Source organism: Rattus norvegicus, chromosome 19 (genome assembly GCF_021556685.1).
Source record: "Rattus norvegicus strain SHRSP/BbbUtx chromosome 19, alternate assembly SHRSP_T2T, whole genome shotgun sequence".
Classification (NCBI taxonomy): domain Eukaryota; kingdom Metazoa; phylum Chordata; class Mammalia; order Rodentia; family Muridae; genus Rattus; species Rattus norvegicus.
The window spans coordinates 20,255,037-20,276,708 of NC_141552.1; the positions used below are offsets into that span (position 1 = coordinate 20,255,037).

Genomic DNA, 21,672 nt, shown 5'->3' on the forward strand with positions numbered 1-21,672 from the left:
GAGCGTTAGAACCACTTCCACAAAACGGGACACAGCAGAACATAATTTAAGGCCAAGTGAGAAAAACATTTTCTTCTCCAGGGCGGCATTCCAGCCCCTACTTGAATCTGGCACCAGGCCTTTCTTGACCCTGCCTGGGAGCTGCATCTCTATGTCTTAACAATTCCTTCTTTTTTCTTTTGTTTTAAAGTAACACTTTACATAACATAGCTAAAGGTCCTTGTAGGGGTTTAGTCATGTAAAAATAAAGCAACATAATACATAATGTACATAAGATTATGGCAAAACTAGCTCCTCCCATGCTATGGAAAATCCTTTGAAGCCAAGCCTTGGGATCTAATCCTGTCAATTGATCAGCCAATAATTTCGCTATTCCATATCTTTTAGCTGTTTACCAAAAGACATTCGAACATCATATTTCAAGGCATTAATTACTTTTGAAGCACTTTCATTACCCTCTAAATAGGCTTGAATTAACTTCCAATCATGTTCTGTGTCATTATCCATATATTTACTAACAGAAAAGTAGTAGGATTTCATCATGATAAGCAATATAAGCCCGATAACTGGCATTGTCCGCAGCAGAAGAAACCATGAGTAAAACACACATTGCTAAGAATAAGTGCTCAGCCGTAAAGGACTTTCCTGAAGGAGACAAAATTATTCCTTTCAGTGCTTAATCGCTTCACCTGACCCCACATAGGTAATAGGGTTGTCACTACACGGATCCTTATCCATTGTTGTTTGTGGACACTAAGAGAAGCCAGGGCCTCAGTAATGGAGGACACCTCCTCATCTCCTGAGAACATCCATCAGGAGAAAATGTAGCTGGTTTAACTGGATTCCTTTGAGGGTAGGGAGCAGTTCTTATTATTCTGTGCTTGGATCCATCTCCCGGGTAACCAGAATAGTCTCCCATCCTGTAATGAGACAAAACCCTCTCCCCTATATACAATGATGTCCTTTCCTGCCATTCAGCATCCCGGGCAATTTTTATCCATACTGTCTTTTCCATGCCTTCTTGGGGGAAGTTCAACAAAGTGTCTATTGGCTCTTGATATAACTTCACCTTGTGGTAAATTAAGAAAATTAATAACGTATAATGCTTGTGCCAATATAGCCCTGGGACTGGTCTGCAAACTCCATTCAGGTTGCATAAGGCCATCTCTTTTCCCCCTTTTTAATTTTATAATTTGTCATTTCAGGGTATGGTGAATTCTTTCAACAAAAGCTTGTCCTTGTGTATTGTGTTCTGTACCAGTAATATGTACAATATGATATCGTTGACAAAATTGTTTATATTGATAAGAAATATATGTTGTCCATTATCAATTTTAATTTTAGAAGGCAGTCCCATAACAGCAAAAGTTTCCAATAGATGCTGTATAACATGAGCAGTGCGTACTCCTGGAAATGGTGTAGCCCACACAAATTTTGAAAAATTATCTATGCTTACATCTATATGTGAAAGGCGACCAAACTCAGAAATATGGGTTATATCGATCTGACACGATGTATTAAGTTGCATCCTTCTGGGATTAATTTGAGATGGAATACATTTTATACGTGAAGACTGACACATAGGCAATTAGCAATAATTTGTTTGGCTTGAGAATAGGGAATCTTATATTTAATATGTAAATATCCTGTATTGGCATGATTATGACTGTGTTCTTCTGGGGTAGCAAATGCCACTAATTGATCTACCATATGATTGCCAAGTGTTAAAGATTCTGGAAATTTTGAATGTGATCTAGTATGTGTAATGAATATTCTAGAGTTTCATAATAACAATAGTCCTTTAATATGTGAGAATAACATTTAATATAGGCTTAGATGTAGAAACAACAGCAGTCGCAATATTCTGTACTACTCCTACAACATAAGCGGACTCAGCTATAATATTTTTACATCATGAGTAAAATCCTGGAATACATTAATTACCGCTAATAATTCATTTTGTTGTACTGACCCAAAAGAAGATTCTTGTCCCCAAAATTAATCTTTGGTCCAATAAGCCATCTTGGTCTTAGAGCCATCTGTAAACACAGTAAGGGCTGATGGTAATGGATCAACAGAAATTAGTGTATTTATCAAATTTTTTTTGTTTTTTAAAGCAATCCCACAATTTACTATGGAGAGGTTGAAATTCAACATTTCCAGTGTAAGAAATCATGGCTAATTGAAAAACCTCAGACATCTGCATTAAATATTCCCCTTTATCTTTGCTTAATGGGAAAACAATAGCAGCACAATCATATCCCCACAGAGTAACAGGTCTTTGTATGCCTTGCTGAATAATTAAAGAAATTTGTTCCTCATTAATTGTTAATGTTTGGTTAAAGTTTTATTTAATATAAACCCATTCTAAAGGCAACTCATCCTGAGCGAAAGTGCCTGTAGGATATTCAAGAGTATTTAAACATATAATTTAATAACTCTATCTGGATCAATACGTGCCAAATATGCATCTTTCCATTTTCAGAAAAGATACCCTTGCATGCCTTCATATAAGCATTAATATCCCCAGCCTCCTTTATAGGTAATAATGCTCTCCTGTACTCTTAATTAGCATTTTCAAAAGCAAGCATTTGCAGCAGTTGTCCTCCAGCTACCTCTCCTACCATTGTTCTTTCCAATGTTAATTTTAATATACATAAAAACTTAATATATGGTTCATAGAAAGCTACTACCTTTTTCAACCAACCAGTATCATCCTTTATAATAAGTCGGTTGGGCCACACCTTGAATCGATGCTGGCCTAATTATAGGAAAAGAAAAAGCAGGTGAATTCGTCATTATCATCTTGTGAATCTAATGGTCAACATGCCATCCTCGGGAAAAGACTTAGAAAAACCTGCTTCAGGCAGTGGTGCAGAGGGCAAAACTTTTACTTTCGTTTTGTCTTAATGAAGCTCTAGCTTCTTGTTCTGTATTCGTTATTACCCTGTCTGCATTCATGGCCTTGAACACAGTAAAAATTACAGCCCAAAGAGACCAGAAATTGGAATCTTTTTGCCCTGCCTGACAGCCTTTTTCACCTTAACTTTCACTTTGACCCAGATATCAGAATCCCTGGAACCCTCGTAAGGGAACCATGGAGTGTACTCTTGCTGTCTCTAAACACTTTTCTAAACCAGACTGATAGACATGAATTCCCTGCACTCTTAAAGATGCTTAAGCATAGCGAGATGAAGAGAAGATTTATCTTGTCCCATTTCCTTGTAATAAATTGTACTTACCTTATCTGACTGTCCAGACTTACCTTCAGGGACCCTGTTCCAGTGCCATAGGGCGACGTCTAGGGTGTTGGGAGCCCTGCGTCCGGTCGCATTCCTTTCTGTGTTTCCCGATGCTCAGTGGCCATGCCACTCCAGCATGCTTTGAAATGAACCAGTCCGCCGACACCACCACCACCATCACCACCACCACCACCACCACCACCACCACTACCACCAATTTGGTTTTGTAAATAAAGTTTTATTGACATCGCCATACTCAGCATTTACATCCTGTTCAGTGCTGCTTCTGGCTGCAGCTGCAGGGCTTAGGAGCCACAGAGCCCTTTAGGCTCCCAGAGCTGAGAGCATTGACCTTTGCCTTGTTTGTGAAAGAGGTGACTGACCCCTGTGCTCAAGGTGGCCTTTCCGTGCCCTTTAACCCATAGCATAGGTCTCTGTGCCATCCTCTCCCTTTGCTGTGGTGTGCACTTCCTGGTACATTTCCGTTAGCTCTTGACATTTCCAGAGCATTGGGTCTTGCAAATTGAATTTGCATGGCACCAGGAATAGACCTGATGGCAGGGTGTAGGACACTCCCTATGGGGACCCTGCCCAGGGGCATAAGCTTACTTTTCCAGTCAACTCCCTGAACAGTGAGCCTTTGTGGGACAAGGTACTTCACGACATGACTTGACCTCTCTGCAGTGCACCCAATCCCTGCTTGGCTCAGATGTCCCCCAGAGAGGTTGTGTGAGTGTCCCCAGTAGAGGCAGCACTCTGTGTGGTGGCATTGACATGGCATCCAGGAAAGTCAAAACCAGAGGGACATGTCGGGCAGTTGGAAGCAGATGTCTGTGTCCATGGAGAGAAGGATGGGCTAGACACTCCTACAGGGGGTGAGCTGAGAAGCACTTCCTTGGCTTTTTCACAGCCGTGTAGGCTGCATGCCATGCTGTGTACCCATGCTGTGCTGAAGCCCCAGACTTTGAGTCTCCCACAGCTGCTGTGTCCTGGGGCCAGGGTAGGATTAAGCAGACTTCAGCAGGAGAAAGGTGAAAACCCTGGTTGCGGGGTTGGGATGGCACAGTCATAAAACTCCTGCACATGAGGCCCCTGACATAGAGCCGTATAGCAGCTGTGACAAGCCAGCTCTGGTGACACTCATCTGCAATGCCAGGCCATGGGGGGTAGAGGCAGTAGGATCAGTTGTTTAATTATCCTTGGCTACACGGCAAGTTCGACGCCAGCCTGGGCAACATTGTCTATGAAAATAAGACAAAACTAGGTCTTGACTCTGAGCATCACTGCCTGTACCTGGCACGGTTGCCCCACCCCAGGTAAGAAACCCCTCTGTCCAGAGGCCATAACTGCAGGAGACCCCTGGCCAAGTGTCTATACCGCGCCTTGTTTGACTGGACTGTGCTGAGGACCAACCATACTCTCAACAGGAAGGACATGGGAGAGGCTGTTTCTGTGAGGTCCCAGGCCCTGAGACGGCCAAGAATAAACCCTGTCCTTGGGAAAGCCATGGAGACTAGGAACCCACGGGATCTCTGCAAACACCAGGGCTGGCAGAGGACTCTGATCCTCTACAGCAGCTGCTCTCAATCTGTGGGTTCTACATCAGCGCTCCTGCACACCAGACATTTACACTACAGTTCCTCACAGTAACAAAGTTACACTCATGAAGCAGCTCTCCAATAAGTTTATGTTGGGATGACAACGACATGAGGAACTGAAATAAAGAGTCACAGTGTTAGGAAGGGTAAGAACCGCCATTCTATAGGAACCCAGGCATCTGCACTCGTTGCTGGAAGTGTGGTAGGCTAGGCTTCACCCTCAGCGATGCCAGCATGTGGGCACCAAGCCCAGGTTCCACCCCAATGCTTACTGGATATGTGCAGGCCTGGTTCCATCAAGAAGTAATAAAGGAACCCTTGGCAAAAAAACAGTGGGTACCAAACAGGTCAGCAAAAGACATCCCCTCTTCTGCAACTCCTCTCAGGACGGCTAGTCTTCCCAGGAGGCCCCGGCTATATCAAAACCTTGTCTCCCAGTGCTTGCCCATTGGTGTCTTGGCCATTTTCAGATTTGAGGACTTTGAACAGAATAGCTTCCAGCAGATTTGCATCAATGAATCCAACAAGTAGTTGCAGTCCTACTTCACCCAGCACATCTTCAAGCTGGAGCAGGTGAGAGTGGACACCTATTCCCCAGCCCAGCCCAGCCATCACCCTGAATGTCAGCTGTGTCCCTCAGTATCAGCAGGATGGGGCCTGGGCACCGTAGGTTCCCCAGGACCTAAAGCTATGTCCTTGAACTCAGTGCCATGCTCAGCCCTTCCAGCCTCTTTCAACCCTTCTGGAAGCTCAACTGCTCCTGCAGCAAGGCAGCAGTGTGCACATTCTGTCACGTCATTTGTGTGTGTCTACAGGAGGTCAGAGCCTGTCCCCTCTGGTCCTTTCTTTTGTTGTATTTGCCTTTCTGAGGAGGCAGCACCCACAGGTATGGGAGGCAACCACATGCATATTCTGCAGCCATGTCTGATTCCTCTGAGGCTCAGTCCCACTTACACACCTACCCTCCAACCTCCCCCCTCCATGTCACCCCTGGGGCTCTGTAAACCTTCCTGCTTTCTGTCTTTATATAACTGGTGACACTGCAGCCCTCAGTGGTGTCATACAGTGTTAGTTTGTCTTTGCACTGCCTGGAGGTCTGACTTAGGAGAATGGCTACCATTCTCATTCCTGTTCAAGGATCAGAATCTGAATCCTATGTAAGGCTGAATAATATTCCAGCACATGGCTGGGCCATGTTGAATTCACACAGTCACCTATAGATTTTATGTTTTGGCTTGTAAACACACACATATAAGACTCAAGTGACACCCAAGTGGAGAATTGCTGGAGTCCTCCATGGCTTTCTGAACTGTCTGAGAGACCATCCTGTCCACAGTGTATAGGGCACCATCTACTCATAGCTCACACAGCATGAGAAGATTAGTGAGGGTTAACCTGGCTTCTCTGTCTCCTACTTTCTGCCACACTAGCCCTAGCATCTTTCTGTATTGCAGTGAATGTTTAGAACCCAGGAGGATGGCAGCTTCCTTGCTCAAATATAGCAAGTTCCTCCTTGCCTGCTTTGAGACTGAGTCTCATGCAGCCCAGGCTGGCTTTGATCTCACCATTAGTTACGATGGCCATGAACTCCTGGTTCTCATGCCTCAGACGTCTCTGAGCGCTGGGTGACAGGTATGCACCACTCTTAAGTCCTGCCACTGGGACAAGAGTGAGCAGAGCCAGCTCTGAAGCACACACTTTGCTGGTGTCAGGGATGACTGACTTATGATCCTGTCTTCCTTGCCCATGGCCCTTCTCCTTGGTGCATGCCATCCTTCCTCCCTGTGACTCATGGGGGACACCAAGCCTGAGGATGTCAGGAAGAAGTTTACTTACTTCACTGGGTTGGAGGCTGTTAGGTTCCTGCGTCAGTAGGTGCGATTCAAGCTAGAAGGTTTGTGGCATGAGAAACTGGAACAGAACTGGAATGGCAGGAACAATCGTCGCCTGGTTCTGAGAAGACCAGGTGGGCAGAAACTCATCGTTGGGCAGGTAGTGAGCTCAAGACCAGGCTGGGCATTGCTCAGTGCACGTGAACAGGTGTGCTTACATGGACATGTGTTTCCCCCACATGGTCACCACTTATCCAGGCACGGTGAATACTCCAAGGAGCTTTTTATGTTTTAACATTGTGTGTGTTTGTGTGTCCATACATACATATACACACATACATTCGTACATAAACACGAATACAGGTACCTGAAAACACATGCATATACATGACTATACACATTCATGCTCATGCACAGATATATACACACCTACATGCATACACACATACATACACACACATACACACATACACACATACATGCATACACACATACACATATACATACACACATACACACACATACAATACATATACACACATACAAATACACCTATACACACATATAGACAGACATATACACACATATACATATACACGTATACACATACATGCACACACACATTCATATCCACACGTACATACAGATATATACATATATACTCACATACATGTAAGCACATGAGTGGAAGCCAGAGGACAGCTTGTCCCTTGGTTCTCTCCTTTTTACCACGTGGGTCCTGGGGATTGAGTCAAGCTCATCAGACTTGACAGCAAGCCCCTTTAACTGTAGAGCCCTCTCATTGGCTGCCAGTTGCCTCTTTCCACAAATTCTATCCATGGTGGAATATTTACAGTTGTTATTCTCATGATTCCTTCAGCAATAGCGCAGACATCATTTACACTGCATTAGGAGTTATAATTCATGTAGATGTCAGGAGAGCTGGAGGCGTGCATGAAGAAGAGAGCCCACTTTCAATGTCATTATGTGGTATTGCCTTAGGCCCTTTTATACACTCCCCTGGCTTTGTCTGAGTATATGTTTGAGGTCTCTCTATGACTGTGCAAAGAAGTAAGAGATAGGGCTGGGCCACAAAATAGGAAAGTACTTGTTCATCCAAAAACAAAAACAAAAAACAAACAAACAAACAAAAATAGCTCTAGGGTTAAATATTGGTGCTAGTACTGAACTACACAGCCAGAAGGTATTTTTCTAAGTAAATAACACAATATTGGGGATGACAATATGATCAAATATCCTACAACATAAGTTTGCAATGTTACCTACATTTTATAAATCAAGTCTGACCACCGTTTTGGTTGTTTCCAATCATGTCTGAGTGCATCATCACGGGAATCCCAAGGAAAATCAGAAATGGGTTCTTGAAGCTGTTGCACAGGGCCAGTATAGACCTAAATACCACAGAGGAAACCTTGATTCTTATCACAAGGGATCATTCACCATCCCTCTTGTCACATAACTTATGACAAGAGGTCACCTTTCCTAAACTTAGCCTTTTTCCCGAGTGCTGCAGAATGGAAGACCTGGTGTCAAGGGGTCTGGATTCAAACCACAGGACACTGAATTCATTTAAATAGGTGTAGTTTATTAATGCACACACCAATACAGTTCAACCAGAGCAACAGCTCACAACTGTGTACTGGACATTGCTAGGCCCCGCTCATTGCAAAATCCACATGGGCTGGTGCACAAGTGTTGGAAATGCTTCGGTCTGTGGGCCCTGACTCAGGCCATTTTACACATAATTGTTCCTATTTTCCTTGAATCTATTGGGTCCTATGTGAAGAATACACTTGGGGAACTTGTTAAGATTAACAAACCTCATAACATACAGAACATAACAGGGTATGTGACCAGCACCACACAGTTCAACGTCAGAGTTTTTTGTTCTTTGTTAGTGTTTTTCTTGGCATCCATGATGTGGAGGCGTATTACAGAGCAATAGGAAAGAGCTGGCTGCTGTGTAACAAATTCACTGCTATTAAGGTAGGTATGGGGGCAAGACCTCAGCAATAGCCCTTAAGATCGGAAGGAGATGATGTGTTTAATAACTGAAAGGAGCTGCCTCAGCTGTGTTTCTCTGCCTGCTCAGTGCCCATTCAACATCACTCTGTCCCTGAAGAGGAACTCAAGGTCTGCCCCCAGCTGCCTGTGAGCCAGGAAGAGGCACAGAAAGGCAAGGCCACAGCACTGGTTTCCAATCCCTCAGTAATGCTGGATTTCCAATAATGTACTTGTATACACAAATACACTGTGGTAAGTTGCAATAGATACTAATCATTTCTCACATAGGGCAGCAGTTGATTGCCTACAACTAATTCTATTAAAAAAAAAGAAACCTGGCTCTTGTAGAAATATATAAAGAAATATTTAGGATGGTGGGGGATGAATTCTGCCATGGACTGAACTCGTGGAAGTGGGGTTGGGAGAAAGATGCATGGTTAAATAGCCCACCAGGTTCACATTGTGTCAACTTGATTTAATCTAAGGACAAAGAAGTGGAGTATCTCTGATCGCTTTCTTCTAGTCCCTTTAAAGCATCACTGGGGTTTGAACTCAGAACTTCACACTTCTTGATGGGGCAACTACACTCAAGGAAGCTTGAGACTGTCATAGGCACAGTATTATGCTATATTTACAGAGTAGATAATACTAAGATGTTCAGATGTTGATGTCCATTTGTATGCACTCTTAATGTGGACCTAAAAAAAGAGAGATCAAGGTCCTTAAAATAGAAAGATCAGTTCCAGTTGTTTTCTACCATTCCAAACAGAACGACTGGTAGGGAGAGAATGGTAAATAATCGAGAATTCGTAGATGATGCTTTGAATGAAGTGTGGATTTCTGTGCTGGTTTAAAACAGGGTCTCAAGTATCACATGTTGCCCTCTACCTGGCTGGCCAGGATCACCTTGAGCTCAGATAAACCTCCTTTCAGTTTGAAATAATTAGGCTTAAAAGAGTGGCCTCCAAGGACTGTGCACACAGCATTAGCCTTTCACAGTTGAGGTGTGTAACCCACAACTATAGTTTTAGCCATGTTTTTCCATGTCTACCAGCTATTTCAGATTGTTGCTGTTCTATGCCTGACAATCAAGGATGCAGAAAAATAACCTGATACAGAGTAAGGACATGGTGATCACATCTTTGCCTCTTCCGTACATACTGGATGAGGTTTGTTAAAATTCCAATATTGCAAAAAGCTTTATATAGGGCCCATCACATTAAGGGTCACTATGCACTGTTCTATCTAAAATGGCCTAATCAGAACTGACTCCCATATAACACTTCCTGCAATCCTCATATGAGAAGCTTGAGCTTTTAGTTTTGACTTTGTCTTTTCTCGTTCTTTCTTATTTTTTGCTATATAAGTTGAGACAAAGGTAGTTAAGGCCATGAATTTGCCCCCAAAATTTGAACTACGGATGTGATCAATCAGTGTTAGTGGGTGCATTCTATAAAGTATTCATTTTTTACTATTATAAATGTGTTTTACTATGATAAATGTGTTACTACTTTTGTGTTTGGTGTGGTGGCCATTTCCCAGTGTACAGGTGCTGGGACCTTGCTCTATCCACTTAATGATGTTTATAGCCTCATTTTAGACATTTCTGTGCACCCTCTATATCTCTTGTTTATTTTATTTTTCTGATAGAAGCTCATGGTACATCTTACTCAGGCCTGTGATCAGTGCTCCTTTAGCGACATTGGTGCAGAGAGCAGAACCCCACAAGCAGCATGAGGTTCCCTTCACTGGTGTCTCCAATATTGCATTTTCCTCTGCCAACTGGTCTCCACACTTTTCCTAGCACCTTAAAGACTTCAACTCTTTCTCCTAAGGAATTTTCTGGCAATTGTCGATTGCTAAGCACATGACTTCATGAGTGTTCCCCTAATACACACGCATGTTGTAACCTACCATGCAGACTATTTCTTGATGTGATTTAAAGCACTCGTACATAATGAGACAGGAGAACTTTTGACTGCATATTCAAGCTGGTGTGAAATCTCAGGAAGTTTTAATGGCTAACATTGGTGAATGAGGACAATTTGAGTTAGGATGAGACATTTTTTGGGAAAGATTTGAAAGGAAACATTCATTTAGATGCATAGGAATTACTAAGGTTTTTATAATCAAGCCTTGAGGAAAATTTGGCTTTGGAAGCAGGAGATGCTCAGTGGCTCTGCCCCAGGAAAGTCTCCTGGAAAGGGCACCTCTGCTTATGCTCAGTACAGGGAGAACATTAGCAGGGAGGCAAAGTCTGCTCCCCATGACATCAGCTGTCCCTTCTTGGACATTCTATTGTCTCCTAGAGAGTTCTGGAATCCTCTGTGATGTCACCAGTGTTGTAGTGACGACCAGTGCCCTAGTTTCTCTCAGTCTGAGTCTGGTAGTTACAAGCTAAGACATGTTTTCCCGTCTTCGCAAGCGTTTTGGGAGGGGGAACGTCGATTCTGGAGAGACTAGAGTGAAGGAGTCTGGCCTTTCGTCTCAAAGTAATGATGGACAAAGACAGCACTTCTGGGGAATGTGGAGTAAGTTCTGGGCAGTGTATTTTGAGCTTCCTGCCAGGGTGGCTGCAGGCTTACGCTGACCTTTCTAGCAATGGGCCACAACAACTGGAGCATCTGAAAAGTAATTGAATTTCCATGAATATCACAATTCCTGAAAGTCAGGATTTCAGAACTTTAGTTTCCCCATCCCCACTGGGAGGATATGGTAAGGCCAATGCTATTATACTGTGGACTTCTGGTCTTTACTTTTCAGTTTATTTGTTATGTTACATTGATATAATAACCTCATCAGTAGTCATGGAGGGTCCACCTTTTCTGAGTTTAGACAGGGCATCAATGTATTTCACTATCATTGATTCTTTAAATACAGTGGATATCTGACAGTAGTAACAGGGAGAGATTGTGCTCCAGGCAATAACCTTATGTTCTTAGACCTTCTCTGATTTCTTCTAACTGGCAGGGTCATCGTTAGCTTTATATATTAGAGTGTGTGTTACAAACATGTTTCTAAAATACCAAAACTATTTGGATCGTGTAGACCAAGATTCAGCCTGTAACCTATTCGCACTTCTGGGGCATTTGGTATTTCACATAGGGACACTGATAAGTCTGTTGAACATATCCTCCCCTGAAATGCGTTTTAAATCCAAAGTTGTTGGCTTAGAGTATCAGGGTAGGGCATCTGAGTGTCTCCAATCACTCAAGTTTTCTGGATGGGGAATTTATCATCTGAGTTCTGAAGCCACAGGAGTGAGGGTCCTGAAAACAAGCTGTACCCTGTTCAGCTGATGATAATCCTGGAGAAGCCATCTCCGTGGTACATGTAAGCACGTGATGTCCGGCATAGGGAACACCTGGCTGCTTATGTCTCTTGGTATCTATAGAGTAGTGGGAGAACTGAGATCCACTGAGGAGGCCTCTTAAGCATAGACCAATCGCCTAGCAGTGACACTGGGTTCCTGGCTTATTCTCCTGTTTAGGCCTCACTGAGGTCTATGAACACTCTATGCATTCTCCCCATGCAGGTTCACTTGTGTTCTTCTACCTACAGACGCTGGGAGAGAAACATCATCCCCTGGCACTGAACTAAGCGAGAATCAGGCCAAGAAGGAAAAGGAGAGGCTGATTAAAGAGCTGCAGCTCATTACCGAGGAGAGAAATGACCTGAGAGATCGCCTGAGGTTTCTGACAGAGAGATCCATGAAGAACAGGTATGAATCGCTCCAAATGCTCTTGTTTCATTCCTGGGTCTGCAAGGTCACCTTCTTATCCTATTAAGGTTTTGGGTTCTAGAAAGCTGTGCCTCCCTAACCACCCTGTGCTAAACCTCACCTCCCATATAGTGGAGATTCAGAACCTGACCCTTCCTGAGGAGTGAGATTGAAAATGGACTCATCTGCTTCCATTTATTTAAAAGCAGAACTTGTGGTCTGAATGAAGAATTCAGGGATAAAGTCAGGGAGAGTGAGTTCCCAGTGTGCATTTGCAAAGCCCTTGACAGCTGGTGGGCTTTGCAAGATTGTAATTGCAGTGAGTTTATGGTGAGTCTCTGTACTTGCTAGGCAGGTGACTGAGTGCTGGAAGATCCAGGCAGCAGCCTGGGGTAATTTAGGACCCACCCTGAGTTCATATATTCCTAAATGCCGATGTTCATTGTATTCTATCATTTGGGGCCAGGTCACACTTCAGGCCAAATCCATACTATGAAGACCTGGAGAGAATGGAGGAGGCGGTCATGTCAATTCTGCACAACTTAGAGATGGAGAACACTGAGGTCCATGAGAACAATCATAAGCTGAAGAAGGAGATTACCTTCTCTAGGTAAGTCCTGGTCAGAAAGGCTATCACTTGTGGAATGGCCATTTCTGACTTTCTTTGTTCTGGATTGGACGGTCTTCAGCTCTGGTTCTATCTCTTGTGCTATTTACCCATCAGTGTTCCAGGGTCATTAGGACTCAGTTTTCAGTTCCATAAAAGACTGTTCCTCATCCCAGGATTGTCGAGGCATCTTCAAAAGGCTCTAGAGAGAACAGCACTGATTGAAGTCAGCAGAAGTTTATTAGGCTGACCTGGACCTATGGTGTCACACCAGGTTTTACAACACTCAGTGCGTGGACCACATGGTTAGCATGACCTTCTCTTGGTTCTACTGACCTATTTGAGGGTGTTGGCCCAGTACTAATTCATGTTGCCCCCATGCATTGGGCTTTCATGGATAGTTGTGGATCCATGTTCTTTCTCAGAGGTGTGGACACTAATTGGTGTCAGGCCAAGCAAACAATTTATTCTTCCCCGAATTAACTCTTTATGTTCTGTGCAGCAGCCTTATATGTATCAAGATGCATTTTATTAAGTCTTCATGGGTATCTGGGACCTGGTAGAGTTAGTGGGACTTGGGAGTAGGAATGGGAGAAAGGGGCAGCATGATCTTACTATGCAGACTGTATTTCCAGAAACCTGCTCAGCCAGCTCCTGATGGAGAACACATGTAGGAAGAAGTTGGTCCCACTGAAGCAGGAGAGCAAGGAGGTACATCTTGATTGTGCACTGAACCAGAAATATTTGGTTGACTTTAACAAGAAAGATAAAGACCATCAACGGACAGAACCAGCATTATCAGGTAGGGACCTGTTAGCTTAACAATATCTGATAAAATTTGCCAATTTGATACATCTTTGCTTCTCTTACCACCTTTCTAATTTACACTCACAACCAGCCAACCACCTCATGTAATGGAATTGTTCATTGCTCTGCCTATGCACAAGTATTCTGGGAAGTTAACCACTTTTCAGAAACTGAATTATTGTGCAAGCATATTTTGCTGCTCGTTTTGAAGCTGCAGTCTAGAAATGGTGACAGATGAATAACATATCATATTATTGCATATCCATGTGATACATTGGATCCTATGTAGAGTTTTGAACAAGTTCTTGGTTCTTTGACAAATGACACTCTGTGGTCATGTGATCTCTTGTATAGGAAGCACCTTTGGGATAAGAACCAAGTGCAAATGTCAAATTAGTACTTGTCATTGGCTTTATCTTTGGTGACATATGGACATCTCCTTTCTTCCTGCAACCTGATGAGGTCTCTTGCCATTGCCCTGTTCTTGTTTTGCACTGGTATAAGTCTGGGTCCCATATTGTCAGCCCACATTACTGTGAGGCTCTCTGGAGATTTTGCCCTGCCCACAGAGTTAGCAACAATGATATCACTTAAAATGTCCATGTCGACTGTCCAATAGAACTGAGGTGGTAGAAGGCAGCATTCTGACAGCTGGCTTGCATTTCCCCACCAAATCAGTGTCTGAAAAACTGCCTTCCTCTCCCAGGTCTCAGAAAGTGCAAGAGAGCTGGAATTGGACACACACCAGTAAGAGAGCTTCCTGAAGAATAAGTTGCTTTCTCAGGAGTCCCTGATGACCAACATCCTGAATGGTAACAACATTTTTTGGATGAGTATTCATCCTCTGAGTTAATTTGTCATTTCTTAGAGACGCTAAATTTATATACCACTAAGCCAGCCTGACTGATTGAAGTCTTACTTTCTTCTCAGAAAACAGCACTTGAGAGACAACTTGGGGGACCGCCTTTCATTATGTGGGCTAGAGGAGAAACAGCAATACATCTGTGCTTCTAAATGTTCCTTAAGAATATGCTTTTAGAAATATTTTTGTTATGATTTTAATTGAAGTTTTCTTTTTGTTGTTTCATATTTATATGTTCTTGTTACTATTTTTACTTTCAAATATTTTTAAATATTTTTATTCATTTTAATCCTGTTTTGTTGTAAAAATGTATTTGTTATGAATAAAAATTGAATTCTATCTCTTGACTCTTAAGACCATCATTCTTACTCAAGGGTTCTGTCCCCTCCTGTGGACTTAGAACTGACAGCTACACATGGATCTCTGCATGTTCCATGGATCCTGGGCTAATAAGTGAATTCAAAGTCACCAAGGGGTACTCAGTGTGACAGTGTCTTTTGTGTGGAGAATGTGGCTGTTCCTCGGACACACACTTTATGATGTAATCACTGACACACTTTACCCAATTGTTAGGGTCCATGTGGTTCTTCTGAGAGAGCAGCAGGTGCTCTACCCTGTGAGTCATCACCACATCTCCTGCAGGTGGCTTTTGTTATTCCACATGAGGTGCTGTATTAGGTGGACAGGATCACCTATGATTAAATAGAGAGATCTCAGGAGATGTGTGTTCACAGGGAACTTACTGAGCTGTGCGTGCTCAACGTGTTAGGTTGCCAGGCATCCCTACAGGGCTCTGGTGTCCCCACTGCTCATTGTGGGTCAGGATCGTCCTCCAGCATCACTTAGTGTCCATATTAGAGCAGATCATTCACCTGTTATCAATGATGACCATATGTATTCTGCACATCTGATAAAATACAGAATAGAAACTAGCTTCTTGTAGGCCAGCTTGGCATAATCAGTTTTTTGATTGTTAGCAAGAAAATTATTGTAATCTAAGCAGTTTAGGAAGGAACCTCAAGAGCATCCATAGTGAATGTAGCCTGCAGCTGTGAACACAGGTTTCTTTTGGAGAGCAAGCCTGTGCAAGCCCAACCGAGGTGGGACAGTGCAAGCTACCCTTTTTCCATGGCCAATCTGGGATCGTATTGAGAATGTATTTCTTCCAGGTGACTGATTTCCAATTTGTGGAATTCATCTAACTTGCTGAGAGTGCAGGTGACTCAGAGAGTTAAAGTACAGAAGAACCAATCCAGTATGTCCACAAAAGCTTGCTGTCACCCCAGGGCTTTTAGAAGCTCAGCAGCTAGAGAAGCAATGTAGTATTTGGTTATTCTCATGCTTAGGTCTAGTCATTCACTATAAGCTGACCATGACACAAAAAGTGTCATCTGTGTCAAAACTAGTTGTAACTAGATTTACACCACACTATCACATCACTACCGTATTTGAGGTTCTCAGTTACTATCTAAGAACCTGGAAGAGGCCTGGGTCTTGCTACACAAACTCATAATTTATGTCTTCATGACACTGTGTGCTTTGTTCTGTTGATGCTACCATTGGCATACAATACCTTGGATACTTTGTGCTGACATCTGTGACATGAGACAATAGTTCATGTCATCCTATCCTGAATAAAATGTCCTTAGAGTACAGTGTAGTGGGAGGGGCCTTCTTTTCCTGTGAGATAGCAAAACATTTCCAGTCTTCAGTCAAGTCTGACAGCCATTGTCCAGTACCTGTCTTGAGTTGTCCACATTTTCAGCTAAGAGTCTTCATCCAGGCTGCTCTATAATTCTGTAGAAGATTAATAGGGTTCCAGCCCTAGGATTTAATTCAGTGTGACTGCACTTGCCGAACATGCTCAAAGCCCTGAGATCCACCCTAGCCCTCTGTGCTTTAGAGAAAGAAAATAAAGAACCACATTGCAGTTGAAGTTTCTCATCCAACAAAAGGAGAGCCTGCATAGGGCCTTTAAGTAACTCTAAACCCCAGCTTCTGCCCACAACTCCCTCCATCAATTCCATGATTGGTGTATTTTCACTACTACTCACTTTCTTCTGTGTGCAAAGAATGTGCACCATGTCAGTAAGTGTGTGTGTATGTGTGTGTTTGTGTGTGTGTGTGTGTGTGTGTGTGTGTGTGTAGTCCCTAGTGAAAACTGTCGAGATACATGCAGACTCATGCTACTACTGTCCCATGGCACCTTGCAGGGAACCCTGAAATGGTGGCTACTTTAATACAGTCTAAACCGGGTGTGCATGGTTTCTGTAAGGTCACCATTACAGAGAGCAGGAAAAGCTTCAGTAGTCACATGGATGTGATCAATCAGTGTTAGTCATGCCCTTCCAGCATGGTAGACTGCAGGTTGTCTGTCCCCATCACTTTGCTCTCTTGTGCCAAACAATGCCAAGGTCAGGGCCGTTGAGCCGTGAGGCAGAGGCTCACCACCCTCAGTGCTGCCTAAGACCCCTAAGACTGTCTCTTTTGGGTGTGTGCGTGCTGGACACTCATGGATCCTGAGATCTCCGCAGCTGAGGTGAAACAGTACCGGAGCCATTGCAATGTGGGCACACATTTGGTTTTGGAGCTGGGCCACTCTTTGACTTTTATTGAGTGGAGAGACAACTGTTGGCTGAGCCTTTGGTGAACCGGATGGCCCCTGGCCACGTCAGCAGTCAGCAGTATCAAAGCTGAGCAACCAGTGTTTTATGTTTCATTTTGTCATCGCTGGTCAGTGTTCTGATGCCACAGCACATGGCTGGTCTCAATCTCCCCATGTGGCCACAATCCCTAATTGATATTGCCTCCACTTCCCAAGTGCCACTGGGATTTCTGTAGAACCCCTAAGGCAGCAGCAAGCAGGAGCTCCTGACTATTCCCTCCCTGCTCTCTGGATCTGCAAGTCGTTCTGTGTACATATGGCTATTCCCTCATATACTCTTGATCCCATGATACCTTAATAAACACTTGAATCATGCCCTGATGGCCAGTTTTCAACTGCTACCTGACACCATCTATAATCGCCTGGGAAATGAGGGACAGTCTGGATCAGACTGGCCTTTGAGCATGACTATGCGTGACTGTCTTCGTTGCTGTGGGAGATGCCAGGCAACCTCTTTTCTGATCCTAGAGTCCCTATACCCAGCCACTTGTCCCCTCTACAGCCAGACCCTACTTCTGCTCCTAGGCACTGTCTTGGACTTCCTTCCCTCAGGTGGCTTCTCTCCTTTGGTTGCTACAGAAACCTGTTATGAGGAAAGGAACAGGGAGTTAAGAGTTCAAAGCCATCTTCCCACTGATGTTCTTTCTCAGAGGTCAGTGGGACACTTAAAGAGTTTTGTGTATACATTTTATTAAGCAAGGGACAATCATGCATCAGACACAGGAAACTAACAGCACATCTACTGGACCTCCTTCAACACCTGGGCATCTCTTATGGCCTGTGCTTCTGTGTGCTGAAACCTGGGGACCAACTTCCTGTGGGGTTTCCCAGGGTGACTATGCACATTACTACACTGGCGTAAATCCTCAAAACTCACAAACATCAACAGGACTGCCACAGGAACGGTTCTACATCAACAGATACCACAGATCAGCAAGCAGAAGCATGGGAGGGTGGTGCTGTGGCTCACACACTTCTCTTTCCTCACTAGGGCAGGTGACCCGCAGAAGAAAACAAGGGGGCAGCAGGATAGAACAGGAAAACTACAACCCAGTCCTTGCATTAAACACCCAAGCACATTTAGACTAGAAGAGAGAAGTTTGCCAAGAATGAGGGCCACTTTGGACATCCATCATCAATACCCCTGGCTGTCTAGGCCAGCATCAGATCCAGCAGTCTCCAGGCAGCTTTCCGCCAGGCCCTCAAGGGTGCTAAGAGCATTAACCATGAAAAATAGAACAAGATCTCTGCCTCTTGCCTGACTGACAGCCAAGCATGTGTATGCCCTGGCTATGCTCATGCTGGGACCCCTTCTAGATATTAAGATATAGAGACCTGATAGTTGATTAGGACCCTGTTCGAAAAGGAAGACACCGGATATTTCCCTCTGGCATCCATATGTGCATGCATGGTTGTACAAGCTAGTAGAATCTCTCTCTCTCTCTCTCTCTCTCTCTCTCTCTCTCTCTCTCTCTCTCTCAAAGTTTTGAAGCACAGCAGAAGAATCTCTGGGACTCTAAGCCTGAGCAACCTCATCTGTGAGCCACAGCTTCTGTGTGAGAGCTCCTTTGTGTGAGAGGGGTAGGGTGACTGAGGAAGTTTGCTGGTGTCCATCCCTGGCCTGCATGTGCATGCATACAGAGACATGGACACATGCACATGCTGAGTACCCCTCATCCAATCCTGAAATCTGAAAACATTGAATTTCAAATCCAGGCATTCTCCTAACCTACACCTTCCCTCAGGAATTGGAGATGAGGCCTTGCAAGAATCCTCAACCAGTGAGACTGGCCCAGACCTTCTGAGATCCATTCTGCCCCAGGAGAACACAGCAGGTGGTATCAGGACAACACAGAAACTCAAGACTCCAGCCTGATGCAGGGACCGCCTGCTGGGTTAGAAGACTCAGCATCAGGTTCCTGAAGGAAAACATCACCTCTGAACACACAGGGTCGCTGTGGCTATGCCTTCAAGGCATCTTCAGCAGCAGCTTAAATGGACTAGAATTGACTATGGGAACCTGCCTGCAGGGTGATGTGAGAATCATTTTGCTCAGGCTTGATCGCTAGATGTTGCCACAGAAATCCTTGAACTCTTCTTGGAGTACAGTCCAGGCAGAGGCTGAACACAAAACATTCTGATTATGAACTGAGTTTAACAGATAATCCGGATCCTGAAGGCCACAGGCCCAAAGGTCTGCACTGTAGGGGTGAGGCATCACTGCAGGGATGACCACACAGTGCAGGGGTGAGGAGTCACTGCAGGGATGACCACACACTGCAGGGGTGAGGAGTCACTGCAGGGATGACCACACAGTGCAGGGGTGAGGTGTCACTGCGGGGATGACCACACACTGCAGGGGTGAGGTGTCACTGCAGGGATGACCACACACTGCAGGGGTGAGGTATCACTGCAGGGATGACCACACACTGCAGGGGTGAGATGTCACTGTGGGGATGACCACACACTGCAGGGGTGAGATGTCACTGCAGGGATGACCACACACTGCAGGGGTGAGGTGTCACTGCGAGGATGACCACACAGTGCAGGGGTGAGGTGTCACTGCAGGGATGACCACACACTGCAGGGGTGAGGTGTCACTGCGGGGATGACCACACACTGCAGTGGTGAGGTGTCTCTGCAGGGATGACCACACACTGCAGGGGTGAGGTGTCACTGCGGGGATGACCACACACTGCAGGGGTGAGGTGTCACTGCGGGGATGACCACACAATGCAGGGGTGAGGTGTCACTGCGGGGATGACCAGCAGTATCCCAGCCTTGGCCTGGGAATAGCCATTGACACCCACACTTTCTGGGGCAACATTGTCTCCTGAGGATAGAGTCAGGCCAGGAGCAGCAACTGATGTTCACGAGGGACAAACTTTCTTCACCTCCTGCCCATGCTGGCCCTAGGATCTGGGCTTTTTTGGTGACATGAGTGCTGAGCCTCCCAGGTAGATGGGTTTTCAGGGGTCAGGTGGTGATTGTCACCAAAGATATCCATAAGGATAAGTCATACTGTACTAATTCCCATATTAGATCCCTTCTCACAGGTCACAGAGGCCATAGTGGGTCCTAAATGTGGAGTCAGGTTCCTGTGCACTTTTGAGGAGACTGGTCAGACATTTAGGCTTCGTGATATTTTGTTGGCATTATTTTGGGGGGGATTTTATTTTTACTGTTGGGGCCAAACCTGGGGCTGCCATGTGGAGGGAAAAGCTTTGCCAAAGCTGTAGATCATCCCTAATAATAAACTCCTGAATTCTCCCAATCCTGGAACTATCTAGGTCCCTCACATGATGCAACCTTTGGGGCATTCCTCACATAGAATCATGGGGTGGACTGCATCCCAAAGAGAGACAGTGGGAAAAATTCCCCAGTGTCTCCCTGTGGCTGTGACGATGGGAGTGCTGACCAGTGGAATGCAGGCCCCATGTGAAAGCCTTTTGGTTTCTACTTGAGTGGAATCTTCACCATGCCTTTTTTTTTTCTAGAAACACAGGTTGCCCTGGAACTTACAGTTTTCCATCACCCTGACTCAGTTTCCCATGACTGGGATCATAGGCTTAAATTACTATGCCCATTTTTCTTTTTTGTATTTATAAATCTGCTAAAAAGCCAGAAGGATCCAGAATGTAAAATGGTGCGGTCCAAGGCATTTCCAACAGGGGATTCTTAACCTAGGAGTATCCAGACCAGTGTTTATTGTGTGGCTACTTCATTCCCATAACAGCTTATATTTGACAAAGAATTCCAAGTTGTGATATCACTGGGCAGCAGGTGATATCCCATACAGCAGGACTGACTCAGGTTGTAATTAAGGCTGGAGAAACTTACTAGGACCCTGGTAATCCTACCACCCTGGGGCCTTTAGATAGCCTTAATCTGATCTTCCCCCCTGTGCTATTAATCAATTGCTCTTGAAGGTAGATTTGAATTTACAGTCACTGTGAGGCAGGAGAATTAGGACCCTACAGTCACTCTGGGCTCCATAGGAAGAGCCTGTTTCAATAGTAAAAGAGGTCACCTGTGAGTTCTTACTGTCTTCCCTGAGGCCTTACTGCTGGAGTTAGACTAGCTGTCTCACCAATTGAAGTAGAGGGCAGAATGCTGGTGCCTTCTATAGTGAGGACTAGTGACAGATGGTCTATGGAAATTCTAGAAAGGTCTACAAGTATTTATGTCCTGTGCATGGGAACTGCTGGCTTCCCTGTGTCCTTTGCCTTTATTTTGCAGTCCATGGGGCACCTGGAAATGTCCCCAAACCAGGCTGTACACAGGGCCTGTCCCGTGACTCTCACTTGCACTCA

At 44.6% G+C, this 21,672-nt stretch overlaps 1 protein-coding gene across 5 annotated transcripts in view; it reads left to right on the forward strand.

The window, feature by feature from the left end:
* Window positions 1-21,672, forward strand: part of LOC147999039 (disks large homolog 5-like) — a 144,176-nt gene that overhangs the window by 89,573 nt on the left and 32,931 nt on the right. The window contains exons 1-6 of one of the 5 annotated variants that reach the window (XM_087595732.1): window positions 11,070-11,228; window positions 12,259-12,418; window positions 12,885-13,028; window positions 13,661-13,827; window positions 14,539-14,644; window positions 14,763-15,033. In XM_087595732.1, coding sequence (XP_087451858.1) covers window positions 11,102-11,228; window positions 12,259-12,418; window positions 12,885-13,028; window positions 13,661-13,827; window positions 14,539-14,603 — 663 coding nt within the window. In that variant the 5' untranslated portion in view covers window positions 11,070-11,101 and the 3' untranslated portion in view covers window positions 14,604-14,644; window positions 14,763-15,033. Of the gene's footprint in view, window positions 1-11,069; window positions 11,229-12,258; window positions 12,419-12,884; window positions 13,033-13,660; window positions 13,828-14,538; window positions 14,645-14,762; window positions 15,034-21,672 lie in introns of those variants that run through there. The other 4 variants (XM_087595735.1, XM_087595731.1, XM_087595733.1 and 1 more) reach the window with 4 other exon arrangements.